The following is a 16,885-nucleotide window of genomic DNA, read 5'->3' as shown; positions in this document are numbered from 1 at the left end:
ATGATGAGCTGAAAATTATAGCGGAAGAGAATACATCTCAACCTATGTGTGAATTAGCAGCAAACTTTGACATTACTATTCCAACAGTATTGGAAAATTTGAAACAAATTGGCAAAGTAAAGAAGCTGGATAGATGGGTACGCATGAATATATATATACCAAATGAAAAAATGACAAATGTGGCAAATATAGGCTTAAATATAAGCCATAAAAATGCTGTTATGCTTTCAGAGAAGATTTATATACTTACCAAGGAAAGGTAAACTTAAAACTGTAGAGTGAAAATAGTCCCTAAAAAACAAATTTCTAACATAGCTTACCTAGACACAAATTCACTTAATTCTGAACATTCTGTGGGCTCCATTATTATGTTCAGGTCAGTAGTAACAGAAGATAATCTCTCTTTATTCTAAAATAAAGATAAAAAGTTTATGTATCAAAGCACAGTAAACTTTAAAAATAAAATAAGACAAAAATACTTTAAAACTATGCAAGAAATGATACTGGAAATAGTGGTTATTTGTTAAAAGAATGAAATTAGATCCTTACTTCACACCAAAAACCAAAACGAACTCCAAATGAACTACTTAAACATGGAAATCATAAAATACTAGGATGAAATATAAACTTTTAACTTATTAAATGAGGGAAAACTTTCTAAGAAAACAATTAAAAAATAGCTAATGATTACATAAAAACTCAAAATATCTAAGTAAAAAATGACCTTACAATAAAAGAGAAGCAATAAACTTGAGGAAAATATTTACCATAAACATGACAAAGAGACAATGAAAACTGAAAAGAAAAAAGCAAAAGATGTGAACTAAAAATTCAGAGGTGAAAAACAATTTACATGTAAAAAAAGTTCGATCTCACTAGGAATAATTGTAAATTAAAACAACGAGATGACATTTTTACCTATAAAATGAGCAATGACTACAAAAACGTTGCCGCTGGTAAATACACTCAAACCTGGCATAACCCATTTAAAAATCATACTGACAATACATAACTTAAGATGTTCATATGCTCTGTCCCAGCAATTTGACTTCTAAGAATCTATCGGTAATAAGAAATGTAGATAAAGACTTATGAATAAAGATATTCATAACAGTGAAGATTATCACAAAAATCCAGAAAACAACTATATACTCAATAATGGGGACTGTGAAATAAATTATTTTTATCTGCAAATTCAAGTTTTCCTCTTACTCTCATAAAATATCTTCTATTATATATTTGCCTATAATTTCTCTTTACTTTTTTTGCTATCCTTGTTTTTAGAAAAATCATATATTGGCTCTCTACTGTCTGTCTTCCAGATCTATTATCTTCTTTTCAATTGCTTTTACAAGTGATTTTTCCGAAGCCTATCCTCCACATTCCACTCCTTTATACTTCCAATGTAGTTTTCAGTACTACTAATATAGTCATTTTAGTCTTCCTTTTTCTTTCAGTTTTCTTTTCCTTTTATTCAATTTTCTTCAGCTTTGAGAGTCAGAGCAGCTTTCATATAGCATGTTCTTATATTTCCTGGATTAATTCTTCCAAAGTGAATTTATTTTCATTTTTTTAACTTTCCTTCTTTTCATGGTAGTATTTTTGCCATGATTTTAGGTCACTGTGTCTAATATGGTGATGGAAGAACTCTGTATCAGCCTTGTGCTTTGAACTCTGTGGCTCCTATTTGTTATTAACAGAAGTAAATCTAGCAATTTTTGCTATTTCCTAAGACCAGAGTGAATGGATACTCTTTGAATTTCTTTCCCATTTGTCTGGACACTATCTGACTTGCCTCCTTATAGCCTGAGCTGTTGAAGAAGCAGATACTGATAGTTTATAATCTTTGTTTAGTTTTTCATCTGCTTGAAGGAATAGTGGGAATTGTTAGGAGTAGCTGCACTTTAAGTAGGCAGTCTGTGGGCATTTACCACCCTATCTAATCAAAACATGAATTCCAGAGTCATTCTTACAACTAAATTTAAGAAAAGAGACAAATAACCCAATTAAAAACTTGGCAAAGGATCTGAATAAACATGTCTCCAAGATAATAAATGAATGGCCAGTAAGCATGTGAAAAGATGTTCGACATCATTAGTTCGACATCATGTAGGAGTTCCAACTGATCCAGTAATCCCACTCCTAGTTATACCCCCCCAAAATAAAACATATGTCCACTTAAAAACTTACACATTTACATTGACATTATCCATAGCAGTGCAAAAGAGAAAACAACTATTTCCATAAACTGATGAAAAGAATAAAAATGTGGTGTAGCCACACAATAGAATATTATTCAGCCAAAAAAAATATGTAAGTGATACATCCTACAACATGGATGAACCTTGAAAACAATACGCTAAATAAAAGAAGCCAGACACACAAGACCATATATGATAAGCAAATACATAGAGAGTGAATAGGTTAGTAATTCTTTGAGGCTGAGAGAAAGGAGGGGGGGATTGAAGAGTGATAGTTAAAGAATATGGGGTTTCTTTCTAAGGTGATGAAAATGCCCTAAAATAGACGGTGGTGATGGTTGTTGGACAACTCTGAATACTACTAAACTATACACTTTAAATGGACGCATTATATGGTATATGAATTATATCTAAATAGAGATAGAGCTGTTACCAAAAAAGGGGTGGGGAAAGAAAAAGGAAAAATACTCTCAGGGGCACATCTTGTCTCTTGTCTGAGTAGATTTCAGCCTTTCACCCATTAGGATAGGCACCCTTCAATGCAAAGATTTATTGCCCTCCTCCCCTTTTTGGTTGGGTTATAGATTCTGTTCAACCACTGTAAAGTTGACTTCAGGATAGTCTTTTGTCATGTCTCTCCTGACTGTGCTACTGCTAACCAGGTCATTCCTCCTGATAAATAAGGGAAGGAACCTTATAAATAACCTGACCTGAAAGCCTCTACATAAATCTCAGCAGCATATTCCTTCCTACAATGGTCCATTTAATTTATGCTCATAATTCTCATTCTTCTCTACAATATGATTCTCTATAATATGATTACAATATTCTGTAAATTGAGAGTTTTAGTACTTAGATTATTTTTTAATTTTCTGATAGCTAAACATCTCCATCTAGTGGAAATTTTGTTTCTTTTTTATTTTTGGGGGGACAAAGTCTTGCTCTGTTGCCCTGGGTAGAGCACAATGGCATCATCGTAACTCACTGCAACCTCTAACTCCTGGGCTCAAGCAATCCTCTTGCCTCAGCCTCCCGAGTAGCTGGGATTATAGGCATGTGCCACCATGCCCAGTTAATTTTTCTATTTTTAGTAGAGATGGAGTCTCACTCTTGCTCAGGCTGGTCTCGAACTCCTGAGCTAAAGCAAACCTCCCACCTCAGCATCCCAGAGTGCTAGGTTTACAGGTGTCAGCCACTGCGCCTGGCCAGGAAATTTCGTTTTTTAAAAATGTTTTAGAACACATAAGGTTGCTGTGTCTTCACCATTTTTTTCTATCAGTCTCTACAGCAAAAATGTGCTCAATGTGTAAAACAGTAAGATCATTTTAGAAGTAAATTAGCCACCATCAATAAGAATTTATATGTACATTTCCTGTGACCTAGTACTTCTACTAGAGATAGATTTCTAAAGGTGTACTTACCCAAGTAGGCCTAGAATATGCTAGGATTTACCATTAAATACAAAAAAAAAAAAATTGAAACCAATTCTCATCAACCCATTACATCAGAATTCTGAGCAACAAAGAAAAAACAAGATAGTCCTTTGTTTTTTTCCTCTGCAGGCAAGAACTCCTGGGACCTCCCACACAACTGATCCTGAAAACTCTTCTGATTCCAGAGCTGTCTATGACTGCTTCCAACATCCTGTTTACAGGTCTGATCTTCAAGAAGAATCATAACATTTTTGAGACAGAGTCTCGCTCTGTTGCACAGGCTAGAGTGCCATGGTGTCAGCCTAGCTCACAGCAACCTCAAACTCATGGGCTCAAGAGATCCTCCTGCCTCAGCCTCTCGAGTCGCTGGAACTACAGGCATATGCCACCATTCCCAGCTAATTTTTTTCTATATATATTTTTAGCTGTCCGGATCATTTCTTTCTATTTTTAGTAGAGAGAATCGTAACATTTAAAAGGCTCAGAGAGAAAGCAAGAGTTCTTAACACAGCCAGAAAGAGCATGCACTTTCTGCAGCACATTGGCAGTAAAACCAAGCAGTCCCAAAACACCTATATACTTCCAAATGTGAATAAGGACAACTGATGTTCCTTTAGAGATTTAGCGATTCCTATGCTGTATGTCTTTCAAAGAATATGAACCATTCCTTTCCTTAGATTTTCTCCTGCATCCCCTAAAGCACGTAGGACATAGAAGTCCCCAATATTTATACTTCTTTCTTGCCTCAATTATTCACTGGCCACATGGCCATGCATAAGGAAGACTAAATTTCCAGCATCCTTTGTACTTATTTATTGGCCAATAAAATATAAGTGAAAATGAAGGGTATACAACTTCTAGAAAGTGTCCTTCAAAGGAAAAGATGAGATTTTGTTTTCCCAACCCCTTCCTGATGCCTGAAATGCTAATATGATAATTGCCTCCACTGATTTGGAAGCTATGTGTGGCTAATGGTAGAGCCTGATTATCATAAAGCCACCATAATAGCCTTTGAAAACTTACAATTTTATTTAAGTAATAGAGAAATAAACATCTAGTACTTTGAACCACCTTTAAGTTTTCTGTCAGGTGCAACTCAACTAATTCTAATTCATTCAGCCTGTGAGCTAACAGCATGTCAGGCCATTACCAAATGGTGACAAAAATTTCAATCATGCTTTGGTGGTATGGGATCAGAATATTAGCTTAAAATGCTGTTGAGGTCTGGGTCAATGCCACCACTGCCTGGTAGGAGGCAGGTAGTATGGCCACTGCAGCAGTGGTGGCAGGACCTGAGCAGCAGGGTAGCTGCTGCTTGGTCTTATTTGCTTCAGTTTCTCTGTGCTGCCTCAGGGCAGCCATCCAATTCTAGCAGGCAAAATCAGTGCAGGAACTGGGGGCCCAGTGAGAGTTTATACTGGGAATGTCTCTAGTCAGGCAGTAGCTGTTCTTCAGGATCATATCACATTATAAAAAATGTCCTCTAAGCCGGGACCTCATCCTTATCTGACACAGGAAGACATCAAACTACTATTTGATACTTTCCATCCGAGGCTTAAGGTGACTGAAGTACGCAACTTAAAAGAAGTGAAGTTAAAATATCGCTATCTATGTTATCTCTCAGGCCATAGCCCAACTGATGAGCACACCCACCAATCTTTGGGCACAACCAGTCCTGGAAAGTACAACTCCACTAAGCAGCTCATTCACCTTAATGTCAGAGGACAGTCTTTCCTTTTTCAGTTTGATTTGTGGACAAGCCTCCCAAGGATGAGACTAATTTCACCCACAGTCTAGCTTCTCTCCACATGACTCATGGAGCAACTGTGAAAGAGATGAACACCTATAGCAAAAAAAGCCTGCAAGACTCCAAGGCTACTAAGATGCCCCTTGGCATGTTTCCTGGACATATATACTGGAGTGCAGATGATCTCAGAGATGGAACTGGACCTCAGGCTTATGACTCTACCAACCTGCTCTGGGTTGCAGTCCTGGCCTATCAATGGACACCAGCATGCAGAAGAACATACAGTGTATTACAACTCTGAGGTCCAGATCACATTAGTCACAAAGAAACAAAATGTAGTTGGTAGTATGCAACCTTCTACAATGTGACAATATCCAGGGGTCCCTGGGCCACTCAAAGGAAAAGCCTAGTGTCTTGGCAAAGGTGGTCCAAACCAAATGATAACCAAACCACTTGGGTCCATGCTCCATTTTAGTCTTCAGCAGATTATCTTTGTGGTCAAAGAGAACAACAATGTCACCTTGGTGACTCTGTTATAACCCCAAAGCCTGGTGCCCACCTAGAACAATGTAACTCCCCTAGGGCTACTCACCACTCATACCCCTGACATATGAACATGCTGAAATGAATGTGGTATCCTGTTCAACAGGCCTTGCCAATGCCACACTGAACATTTTCTTGGTCACCTTGGTAGTGTTGAAGGGTGACACTCTGAGATGAGTGTAAGCTGGGAGCTCTATCATCAGATAAGGACCCTAGACATCCCCCAGCCCATCCTCAGCTTGCCAGGACAAGTCATGGCAAATGGAGACATGGACTGCAAAGAGAAGCAAAATCCAGATAACTGGACCCAGTCCTTGGGACTAGTTAGACCGTGGCTATCTGACACCTAAGGAGGTAGGGTCGTGATTCCATGACTGACTCCTGTCTCATACAAAATGGGAAATTTGGGGCTGTCTTTGTGGTTGACAACATTGACAAGGATAAGGATGAGAAATCCCAGCACATGATCCTGAGCATAAGCAGGCAGCTTGTCCATAGGACTTGGTCATGACAACTACTCTACACTCACTTTAGTTATCTGATGAGCTGAGGCCAAGACAGCCTGCTTATCCTTCCCTATTCCATTGCTCTTCTTTACACACATTCCCTGTAGGACCAGCTGGCAAAACCAACTGGTTAAAACTGCTTTCTGCCATCATAGCACCTGCCCAGTCTCAGTCATTTCTCAAAATTATGCCTGGATCCTATTCTTCTCTGAGCCAGCCTTTGAAGGTATCTGAGCCCTGTTCTGCCCCACTCTGGCCAATGGGACAGCACATTTTCATTTTGTCTGCTTTGTTTTTTCTGCTTCCTGATATTGTGTTAGCCCAGGTATCTTCCTTCCTCTGTTGTGTCTCAGCAGTCCAGTACAACTTGCAAGATCATCTAGCCCCAAGCAGCATTCTGGCTATGGTTCCAGATGATCAGAACCTCATGAGGTGCTGAGCAAGGACACCGAACTGAGTTGCTCCCAAATTCCTGACCCACAGAAAATGGGAGAGATAAATACAGTTGGCCCTTCATATCCATGGGTTCCATATCTGGGCTCAACCAACCTCAGATTAAAAATATTTGAAAAAAATAGATGGTTGCATCTGTACTGGACACATCCAGACTTTTTTTCTTGTCATTATTCCCTGAACAATATAGTATAACAACTATTTCATAGCATTTACATTGTATTAGGTATTATAAGTAATCTAGAGATGATTTAAAATACATGGGAGGATAAACGTAGGTTATGTACAAATACTACACCATTTTGAGCATCCGTGGGTTTTGGTATCATGGGCAATCTTGGAATCAATCTCCCATGGATACCAAGGGATGACTGTATTTTTGGTCATTTTAAGATGCTAAATTTTGGGGAAATTTGTTAAGCAGCAATAGAGAACTAACAGATAATAGATGGCTGGCATATCAGCTAACTACTGATGACATCCAGAACTGCTCCCACAACCTCAGGCACTTGCACTAGGAGTCAATCTTGCAACCTGCCCTACAATAAGCACCCATGGCTTTAGCAACAACCCTACCATATGCAGTTGCTGGAGTATTTATGCTGGATATTTTTTAAATGGTACCACTCTGCACAAATGTTCTACAAGGAGGACCTGATTCATGAACTCCTCTTCAGCTCAGCCACTGGTCAAGGCTAGGGCATGGGATTTGTTTACCTCACAGCAGAAATATCTCTGTTATCACAACATGCTCTTTAATTTACCTGAATTTCCAGAATCTGAAATTCAAGTTGAAATGTAACCATGTGGCAATTTCCTGATAATCTATGTCTCCGTAGAACTTTCTTTATACCTGTAAACCAGAAAAACAAATATTTTGTTTGCAAATAACTATTTTCTTCAAATGTCTATTTAATTTTGTATGTATATCTACAATACATGTATGAAAGTGTACACTGGTAATTGCATTGAAAAAATCTGGAAGAATGTATACCAAATTGATTATCTTTGAAAAATAGGATTAACAACAACTTGTACTTCTAGTTCTCAGTTATACCAAAGATTAGGGTAAGAAATAGAAATACACTAGTATAACCCTAGACAAGTTTGAATCAAGTTAACTGTTAAATGTTTTTCATTTTTTCAACATTATCTAGTTCTTGTTAAAGACTGTAAATTAAATTCACGTGTTTTTCTCTGCGCCCTCTCAAAACTTCACTAAAATGACAGTGATAAATGATATTTTTGAGGTATAACATGCATACATTTAAATGCATAAAATGTCCTGTTCTTAAGTACACAGCTCAATAATTTTATTACACATGTGGTTACCCATGTAACTACCACCCAGATCATGATATAGAAATGATAAATTTCTCTCATGTCCTTTCTGAGGCTATATCCTACCCCAAAGAGGTAAACACTATTCTGACTAGTTTTGCTAATGAAGTTATTTTTTGAAGGGCACAATTCTACAAGAGTAAAGGCAACAGGAAGGATAAGAGCAATCTAATTTTGGAAGCTGGAAATCAGACGGATGAAGTAAGTAGAAGTGACCTGGCAGATCCAGGAAAATTAAAACCTAAGCCAGCAATGGGAAAAGCCCAGAAGTTCATTTACACAGCAGAATACCAGAGGGGCATTCTGAATCAGCAAAACCAAGTAACTATGAATGGGAATGAACTTCGGGCTCAAAATAGGAAGAATGGTGAAAGATCTGTTCAATAAGTACTCAAAACATCATTTTCATAGTTTTCCTACCAAAAATGCATAACCTGAATCTCATTAAGAGGAAACTATAAGAAAAAAACAAATTGAAGGACAATTTATAATACAAATGGCCTTCAAAGATGTCAACGTCATAAAGGACAGAAGCGTTGGCTAAATGAAAGGAGATTAAAGAGACATGACAGCTAAATGCAATGCCTGATCATGGACTGGATCTGGGATTTAAAAAATAAACAGCTAAGGAAGACGAAATATTGTTAAGATGTCAGTTCTTCCCAACTTGATCTACGGATTCAATGCAATTCAATCGACATCCCAACAAGTCATTTTGTGGATAGCGACAAACAGATTCTCAAGTTTATATGGAAAGGCAAAAGATCCAGAAAAGCCAGCACCATACTGAAGGAGAATAAAGTTGGAGAACTTCAACTACCCAATTTTGAGACTTGCTATAAAGCTACAGTAACCAAGAGTGTGTAATTAGTGAAAGAGTAGACAAATGGTTCAACAGAACAGAATACAGAGCCCAGAAACAACCTTACACAAATAGATCCAACTGATCTTTGACAAAGGAATAAATGCAATATAAGGGAGACAGGATAGTCTTTTCAACAAAAGGTGCTAGAACAAATGAACATTCACATACCAAAAAAAAAGAATCTAGACACTGACTTTATACCTTTAACAAAAGTTACCTCAAAATAGATCACAGATCTAAATATAAAACACAAAACTGTAAACTCCTAGAAGCTAACACAGCAGAAAATCTAGATGACCTTGGGCTTTGTCCACAAAAATTAATGTGCCAAAAATGTGGTAAAAAAAAAAAATGCAGGCCAGATGTCGTGGCTCACACCTATAATCCTAGCACTTTGGGACGTAGGAGGATCACTTGAGCCCAGGAATTTGAGACCAGCCTGAGGAACATAGTGACACCCCGTCTCTACAAAAAATCTTTTTTAAAAATTAGCCAGGCATGGTGGTTAATGCCCATAGTCCTAGCTACTCAGGAGGCTGAGCCAGGAGGATCACTTGAGCCCAGGAGTTTGTGGCTTCAGTGAGCTACGATCATACCACTGTACTCTAGCCCAGGTAACAGAGCAAGACTCTACCTCAGAAAAAAAAAAAAAGAAAGAGAAAAAGACAAAATGCAGATGGAATCTTGGAAATAACCTAGTTCAACCACTTTATTTTGTAGACAAGAAACTCAAGGCCCAAAGAGACATCCTGATTTGTCTGAGGTCCAGGCTTTATTTTTCTTTATGGAAGAATACTAGGCATAACTATATATAGGATGACAAATTTTCAGTTCAATACTTTTTAACTTGAACACACTAGTTTTTTTTTTTATTTTTTATTTTTTTTTTTTTTTTTTTTTTGTTGAGACAGAGTCTCACTTTGTTGACCAGGCTAGAGTGAGTGCCGTGGCGTCAGCTTAGCTCACAGCAACCTCAGACTCCTCGGCTCAAGCGATCCTACTGCCTCAGCCTCCCGAGTAGCTGGGACTACAGGCATGCGCCACCATGCCCGGCTAATTTTTTCTATATAGATTTTTAGTTGTCCATATAATGTCTTTCTATTTTTAGTAGAGACGGGGTCTCACTCAGGCTGGTCTCGAACTCCTGACCTTGAGCGATCCACCCGCCTCGGCCTCCCAGAGTGCTAGGATTACAGGCGTGAGCCACCGCGCCCGGCCTAGTTTTTTTTTTTAAATAATAAGGGAATATTTTTAACAAAGTTCAGACACCAGAAGAGGATTAGTCCTTCAAAACAATCAATTATCAAGCCCATCCATGTATTTTTAATAACATGCTTTTAAAGCTAGTCAAAAGACAAGAACAAAAATTTAAAAACTACTCTCATTACCTTGCAGTTACACTTAATTTTGCACTTCAAACTCCATTACTTAGTTTGTAAACCTACTTTTTTTTTTTATTGAGACAGAGTCTCACTCTGTTGCCCAGGCTAGAGTGCTGTGGCATCAGCCTAGCTCACAGCAATCTCAAACTCCTGGGCTCATGCAATCCTACTGCCTCAGCCTCCCGAGTAGCTGGGTCTACAGGCATGCTCCACCATGCCCAGCTAATTTTATATATATATTTTTTTAGTTGTCCAGCTAATTTCTTTCTATTTTTTTAGTAGAGACGGGGTCTCGCTCTTGCTCAGGCTGGTCTTGAACTCCTGAGCTCAAATGATCCTCCCGTGTTGGCCTCCCAGAGTGCTAGGATTACAGGCGTGAGCCACCACACCCAGCCTGTAAACCTACTCTTAAGCAATCAAAACTGAGAATATTCAAAAGCATCATGATAGGCACTAAAGGAAATTCCAAAAGAAGAGTTATAAAAATGTTTGGAGAAATGAAAGCATAACTACAATAAAGTACACGTTCTTCAAACATGACTATTTTGAAGGGAACGAGATCACCTAATTATCTAGCCTCTGCTATATTCATTAACACAGCACAGGAACTGTGTCTGCTCAATTAGTATCTTTTGAAAGAAATAGACTTCAAATAGATCTTTGTTTTTCCAACAGTACCTGGCCAAGTGACTGGACCAGACATGGTAATTATTTGCTGATTAACTAAAGATTTTTTTTGTTTGTTTGAGACAGAGTCTCACTGTGTTGCCCAGGCTAGAGTGCCGTGGCATCAGCCTAGCTCACAGCAACCTCAAACTCCTGGGCTCAAGCAATCCTACTGCCTCAGCCTCCCGAGTAGCTGGGACTACAGGCATGTGCCACCATGCCCGGCTAATTTTTTCTGTATATATTTTTAGTTGTCCATATAATTTCTTTCTATTTTTAGTAGAGATGGGGTCTCACTCTTGCTCAGGCTGGTTTTGAACTCCTGAGCTCAAACGATCCAACTACCTGGGCCTCCCAGAGTGTTAGGATTACAGGAGTGAGCCACCTCGCCCGGCCAATTAACTAAAGATTTGATGGCATTGTTAGGTCACCAAACACATCCACTAAATTGAACTGTTTTGCTTTCAATTTGCTCAATAGATTAAAAAGCTGTCAAAATACAGTATTATTACAAACACCATTTTGAACACTGTTGTATCACTTAACTTTGTTAGGAACGATCATTTGCTTTTACCTGATAATCTTTTTTGTGTGTTATAAGAAACAGAAAATGTAACATATGAAAATATAATCTTCAATGACAGGGCTTTCAAGTATCTTTAAGCTGTGAAGCTTATCAGCTGTTTCACCTCTTTAAGATATTATGCATTTCTATCCTCAGGTAGAGGCTCCTTCTTGTGAAAAACAGAAAAAGAAATATCTGAAAAGCAGTGACACAAGGCACTATCTTGTCACATGGCTTATTCTGACTGGAATATTTCATAAGTAGATTACATTTGCCTATTGGCCTCAGTCTTTATTCTTTTCTTGTTAGAAGTCTTTCTCTTCCAGGACCAATACTATTGCTAAATTGCTTCACAATTCAAGAAATTCCCACAACTACTTAGTTTTCTGGCTTTAAAATGGTATTTCTTCTTTATAATTTTTATATTTTTTTAAGTTTTCTAAAATGAGCACATACTGCTCATAGACAGAAGAAAAGTATTTCATGTCTTATGATATCCCTGTCTGAAATCTCCCATTTGGGCCACATTAGCTTTCTGAAGACTATATGCCTAATCTTTATGTTGAGACTTTTACATAAGTGAAAGTAAAAGTCTTCTACTGGACTTATTCTCACTCTCTCTCTGTATTCCACCTCTTCAAATAATTTAGGTCTCTAAATATATCACTCTGTTTCTATATGTAATTCAATCCCGCCCTACAATAAGCTGCCTCAGACGCTCTGAGGTCACTCTCCCTCTCCCCTATCATAAGGGTTATTTTCGGAAAAAAAAAATCAGGAAGCACTACCGAAAAACGATTTCTGTTTTAAGGAATGCTATACTTGTCCAACCAAAGTTCCTGACATCCAGTTGCACAGCTAAAGTAGCTTCCCCTTATGTGTTAGTGCATCACAGATCTTTGGCAATAAAACTTAGTCACCGGGACCAGAAACTTTCCTTATGGCAAAAGGTCCAGTTGTTGAAACAATTATCTTGACCAAAGACTGTAATAGGAATAAAACACTAGATAAGGCAGCTTTCACATCAGCGATGAACATCTCTTAAAATTTGCAAATTAATGATACAGTTGTTCTTAAAATCACTATTACTTGACTATTATGGTACTTAATGACAGAAACCGTGTCCTTTAATATTTACCTCAGGTAGCTCTTAAGAGTATTATGCAAACTGTGATGTTCAAAAGACATCTGACTAAACAGGTTTACCACAACCATACTTTCAAATAGTTACCTTGTAGAATTTTAATTTAACATTATGACAACCAATTTCCTATGCATAATAAGGTAAGCTACAACACACTTCTGGATTAAAAATAAGGCTTACTCTTTTCTGTCATCTCAGTGCTTGTTAGGTCCTCTGTCTTCATCGAGTACTTTCTTATATTGATGCCAGTAAGGGTACTTAAAAATGAAAGTTCTGATTCTAAATGTCCAAGCTGACTTTTCAGATCTTTTGAAGATTTCCATCCTTCAGAATCTGATTGATATATTTCCTGAAATGATTTTCTAAAAAGCAAATATCAGAAATAATTACTCCAAGTACTAACAAATGTTTCATCTAATTCCCCTCAAACCATTCCCAAATTTGTCCGTTATTCCCATTAAATCACCTCCCCTCTCCAAAAAAAAACCTTCTTAAGAATTTTTTCAAAACCAACATGACTACTATCACCGCCCTCTTTAACAAAAAAACAAACATAACCAAATTATACTACCATATTTCTACATATTAGAAACACCTTTAAAAAAGTTATAACAGGTGTACCTTGCAAAATTAAAATGTCAGCTCTAATCCAGGAAATTCCAACCTAAATGTTTGATACCCCAAGACCTCTCAAATTATTTAAAAAGATGTTTGAAGTTTTAAAAAAACAAAATCAATTAACTAACTTTGGTTTATAACATAAGTAAATATCACAGAACATTTCATACTAAGAAAGAGATTTCTCAAGAACTCTAAGAATACAGTGAGTAAAAATTCCAAAGGAAAGAGAAATAGAATAATTTCTTTCAATACCACTATAACCAGACATTCTTCACCAAGAACACAGAAATCTACTTTCCTTTTAAAAAAGAATTAAATTTTAGCTAATAATTGTATTGGATGCTATTTTACTTTTTGTCATTATTTCCCTTAAACTCTCTGCTACATTCTATTCTGTTGACTTCTGCCATCTTAAAACATCCCTTCCTTGGATTCTGGGGCATGATTATCCTGATTCTCACTTTGTATCTTGGGTCCTCCCCCATCTCTGCTTCTTGTCTCCAACATTAGAGGGAAACCCTAACACTTAACCTCTGTTGTCCTAAATATTTACTCTTTCCTTCCAGATGAATGCTCAATGATTAGCCTCAGCTCCTCTATAGTAACTCCTAAAATATACCTTTAACCATGTATCTTTTCTTTCTGCAAAGGAGATCTAGCTTGATATCTCACCAAATGTTTTTTCCTTGAATCAGCTTTTCCTCTAAATTCCCCTACTTTTGTTAGTGATAAAGTCTTCCTCTAGATATTTCACACTCCGTATCTTGGAAGCTGTCCTTGCACTCCTTCAGTTTCCTCAAATCTGGACCAAGTGTCATCCTTTCTGCTCCCTCACAGAACTAGCCTTCCTTTTCAATTCTTTCTTTTTTTTTTTTTTTTTTTGAGACAGTGTCTCACTCTGTTGCCCGGACTAGAGTGCCGTGGCGTCAGCCTAGCTCACAGCAACCTCAAACTCCTGGGCTCAAGAGATCCTTTTGCCTCAGCCTCCCGAGTAGCTGGGACTACAGGGTCCAGCTAATTTTTTCTATATGTTTTAGTTGTCCAGTTAATTTCTTTCTATTTTTAGTAGAGACGGGGGTCTCGCTCTTGCTCAGGCTGGTCTTGAACTCCTGAGCTCAAGCCATCTTGTGCTAGGATTATAGGCATGAGCCACCCGTGCCTGGCCCCTTTTCAATTTCTAATTCCACAATATTAGCTAATGCTTTCATGATCTTGTATCATGTATACAGGGAATAATCTAACTCCATATTCTTAACACTGGGGATCCAAGACTTGCATAAAGTCTGTAAATTTTTTTAATTTTGTTTTTAATGCTAATTTAAAATATTAAGTACATTCTGTGTCATGAGACTACATACCCTTTTGCATTTGCCATCATAGATTGATGCCCCCCAAAACTGCTTTAAATATAGAAAGTCAATGAAAAAAGAACAGAGATAATCTTCATACTTGAGGGACGAGCTCCTGATAAGTGAACACCAAATGTCACAGTACTCTATGAATGAAAATTTCAAGGTATTTCCAATAGAGCAAAGTGGCAAGAGAACCAGGTCATCACGTTAAAGGAAAAATAGACAGAACCCCATCCCCCCAGAAAAGAAACTGTGATTATTGGAGGGTAAAATGGGGAGTTATTATTTAATAGGTATAGAGTTTCAGTTTGGGGTGATGAAAAATTTCTGGAGATGGACAGTGGTGATGGTCACACAACAATGTGAATGTGTGTAATGCCATTGAACAATATCTTAAAATCATTAAAATAATGAATTTTATGTTATGTACAATTTACCATAAAAAAAGAGAACCTGCATATTCTCATTCATAACAGCTACTTTGATCAAAATATCATTGATCTATTTCAACTAACGATGTTAGTTTGAACTATTTTGGATTAGTTTGAATTTTATTGTTTTTAGTTTTATTTGTAAATTTGTCTTTGTAGCATAAAAATTTTGTCAAAATTAGGTGTTCACAAGAAATTTTTTTCCTATAAAACAAATTTATACACAACTTGAGTTTAAAAATCAATGGTCTACTAATTAGTGTTAGTTACTATAATGATCCAAGTACTGTTCTAAATGCATTGTATATATTAACTCAGTTAGTCCTCATAACAAACCAGTAATTTGGCTACAATTTTAGCAAGGAGAAAACTGAAGTACAGAAAAGGGAGATCACTTAACTAAGATCATTAAGCCAATAAGAGAGCCAGGATTTGAAGGCAGGCAGTTTGGCTTCACAGCTGGACATATGGATATAACTGAATAATTTAGCTCCAATTTTCCCACCTCCAATCCATCTGGCCATTTCAAATCAGTTAAATAATAGCTTAGTACACAGGTTCCAATCTTCCTCCTCATAGTGAAAAAAAACTTCAAATTAAATGCAAGTACTTTGGACTGAGATTTAATGTCTCTCACAGTCTGGTCTCTTCTGATTTCCCAACTCAATTATTTAGGAGTCCCAGATTACGTGAGTAATCTACTATGCTATTCTGGGCTAATAATGACAGCTTGCGGCCAGTAAAGAAATCACTTTTCCCCATAGTATGATACAGTGTTTCTCAAACTTTAAAATGTGCACACAGATTGTCTGATAGAGCAAGGTGTCCTTTTAAAATGCAGATTTTGATTCAGTAGATCTAGGATTCAGCTGAAGTCTGTACTTCTAACAAATTCCCAGGTGATGCTAAAACTTCCAATCTGTTGGACACACCTCAAGTAACAAGGGTCATTAATTCAATTACTCTCACTTGTGGAGGAATATATACATGCCCTGTTTACCTGTTTCCCTCTCCCTTGTACCAGAGAATCCTCTACTTTCATGACCACATAGAACATGCAGGCAAATATTTTCTTTAGACCTCTTCCTCCTTCCCATTTTCTACAAACTCTTGTCCAGTAGGCTGAGGAAAAATCTCATTCTCTCTACAACTGTGTCAAGTTAGCCTTGACTTAAAAAATGAAGATCGTTTATATTTTCAAGTAGCTTGCATGTTTAAGATACATGATACACTGTTATAGACCTTTTTCTCTCCTTCAGCAAACGAAAAGCAAGTGTCTAGACTTTGGCGTTAGATTTTTGGGTCCCAATCCAGCTCTGACACTTCCTTTCTCTGGAACCCGGGGCAAGCTACTTAACTTCTCTGAACCTCAGTTTCCTTAACTATAAAACGGGGTTAACAACGGCACCTACCTCAGAGAATTGCCAAATTCTCCAATACAGGCTATGTTAACTATTTTTCCTTACATCAACTTTTTCACCTAAGTTATTTTTCAAACGAAATTTTATGTCATTATCATAAACAAAAGTCAGTATCACTTGCTATCGTTAGCTGACCCATGAAAACAAATTCCTTGAAACCAAATGGAGTTATTAAATCCCAACTAGATACCTCTGCCAACCAAAAGGGAGGCTT

The 16,885-nt window shown here is 37.3% G+C and overlaps 1 protein-coding gene across 1 annotated transcript in view; it reads right to left on the bottom strand.

Annotated features, from left to right (window-relative positions):
* Positions 1-16,885, bottom strand: part of CENPP (centromere protein P) — a 247,032-nt gene that overhangs the window by 229,780 nt on the left and 367 nt on the right. The window contains exons 2-4 of the mRNA XM_069476278.1: positions 13,027-13,208; positions 7,648-7,736; positions 321-409 (exon numbers count right to left, since the gene is read on the bottom strand). Of these exons, the coding sequence (XP_069332379.1) occupies positions 321-409; positions 7,648-7,736; positions 13,027-13,208 (360 nt within the window). The remainder of the gene's footprint in view (positions 1-320; positions 410-7,647; positions 7,737-13,026; positions 13,209-16,885) is intronic.

The sequence above is a fragment of the Eulemur rufifrons genome, chromosome 7 (genome assembly GCF_041146395.1).
Source record: "Eulemur rufifrons isolate Redbay chromosome 7, OSU_ERuf_1, whole genome shotgun sequence".
NCBI classification, from domain to species: domain Eukaryota; kingdom Metazoa; phylum Chordata; class Mammalia; order Primates; family Lemuridae; genus Eulemur; species Eulemur rufifrons.
Note: the sequence above shows the minus strand (reverse complement) of the source record. Positions and strands in the feature narration are given on the sequence as shown.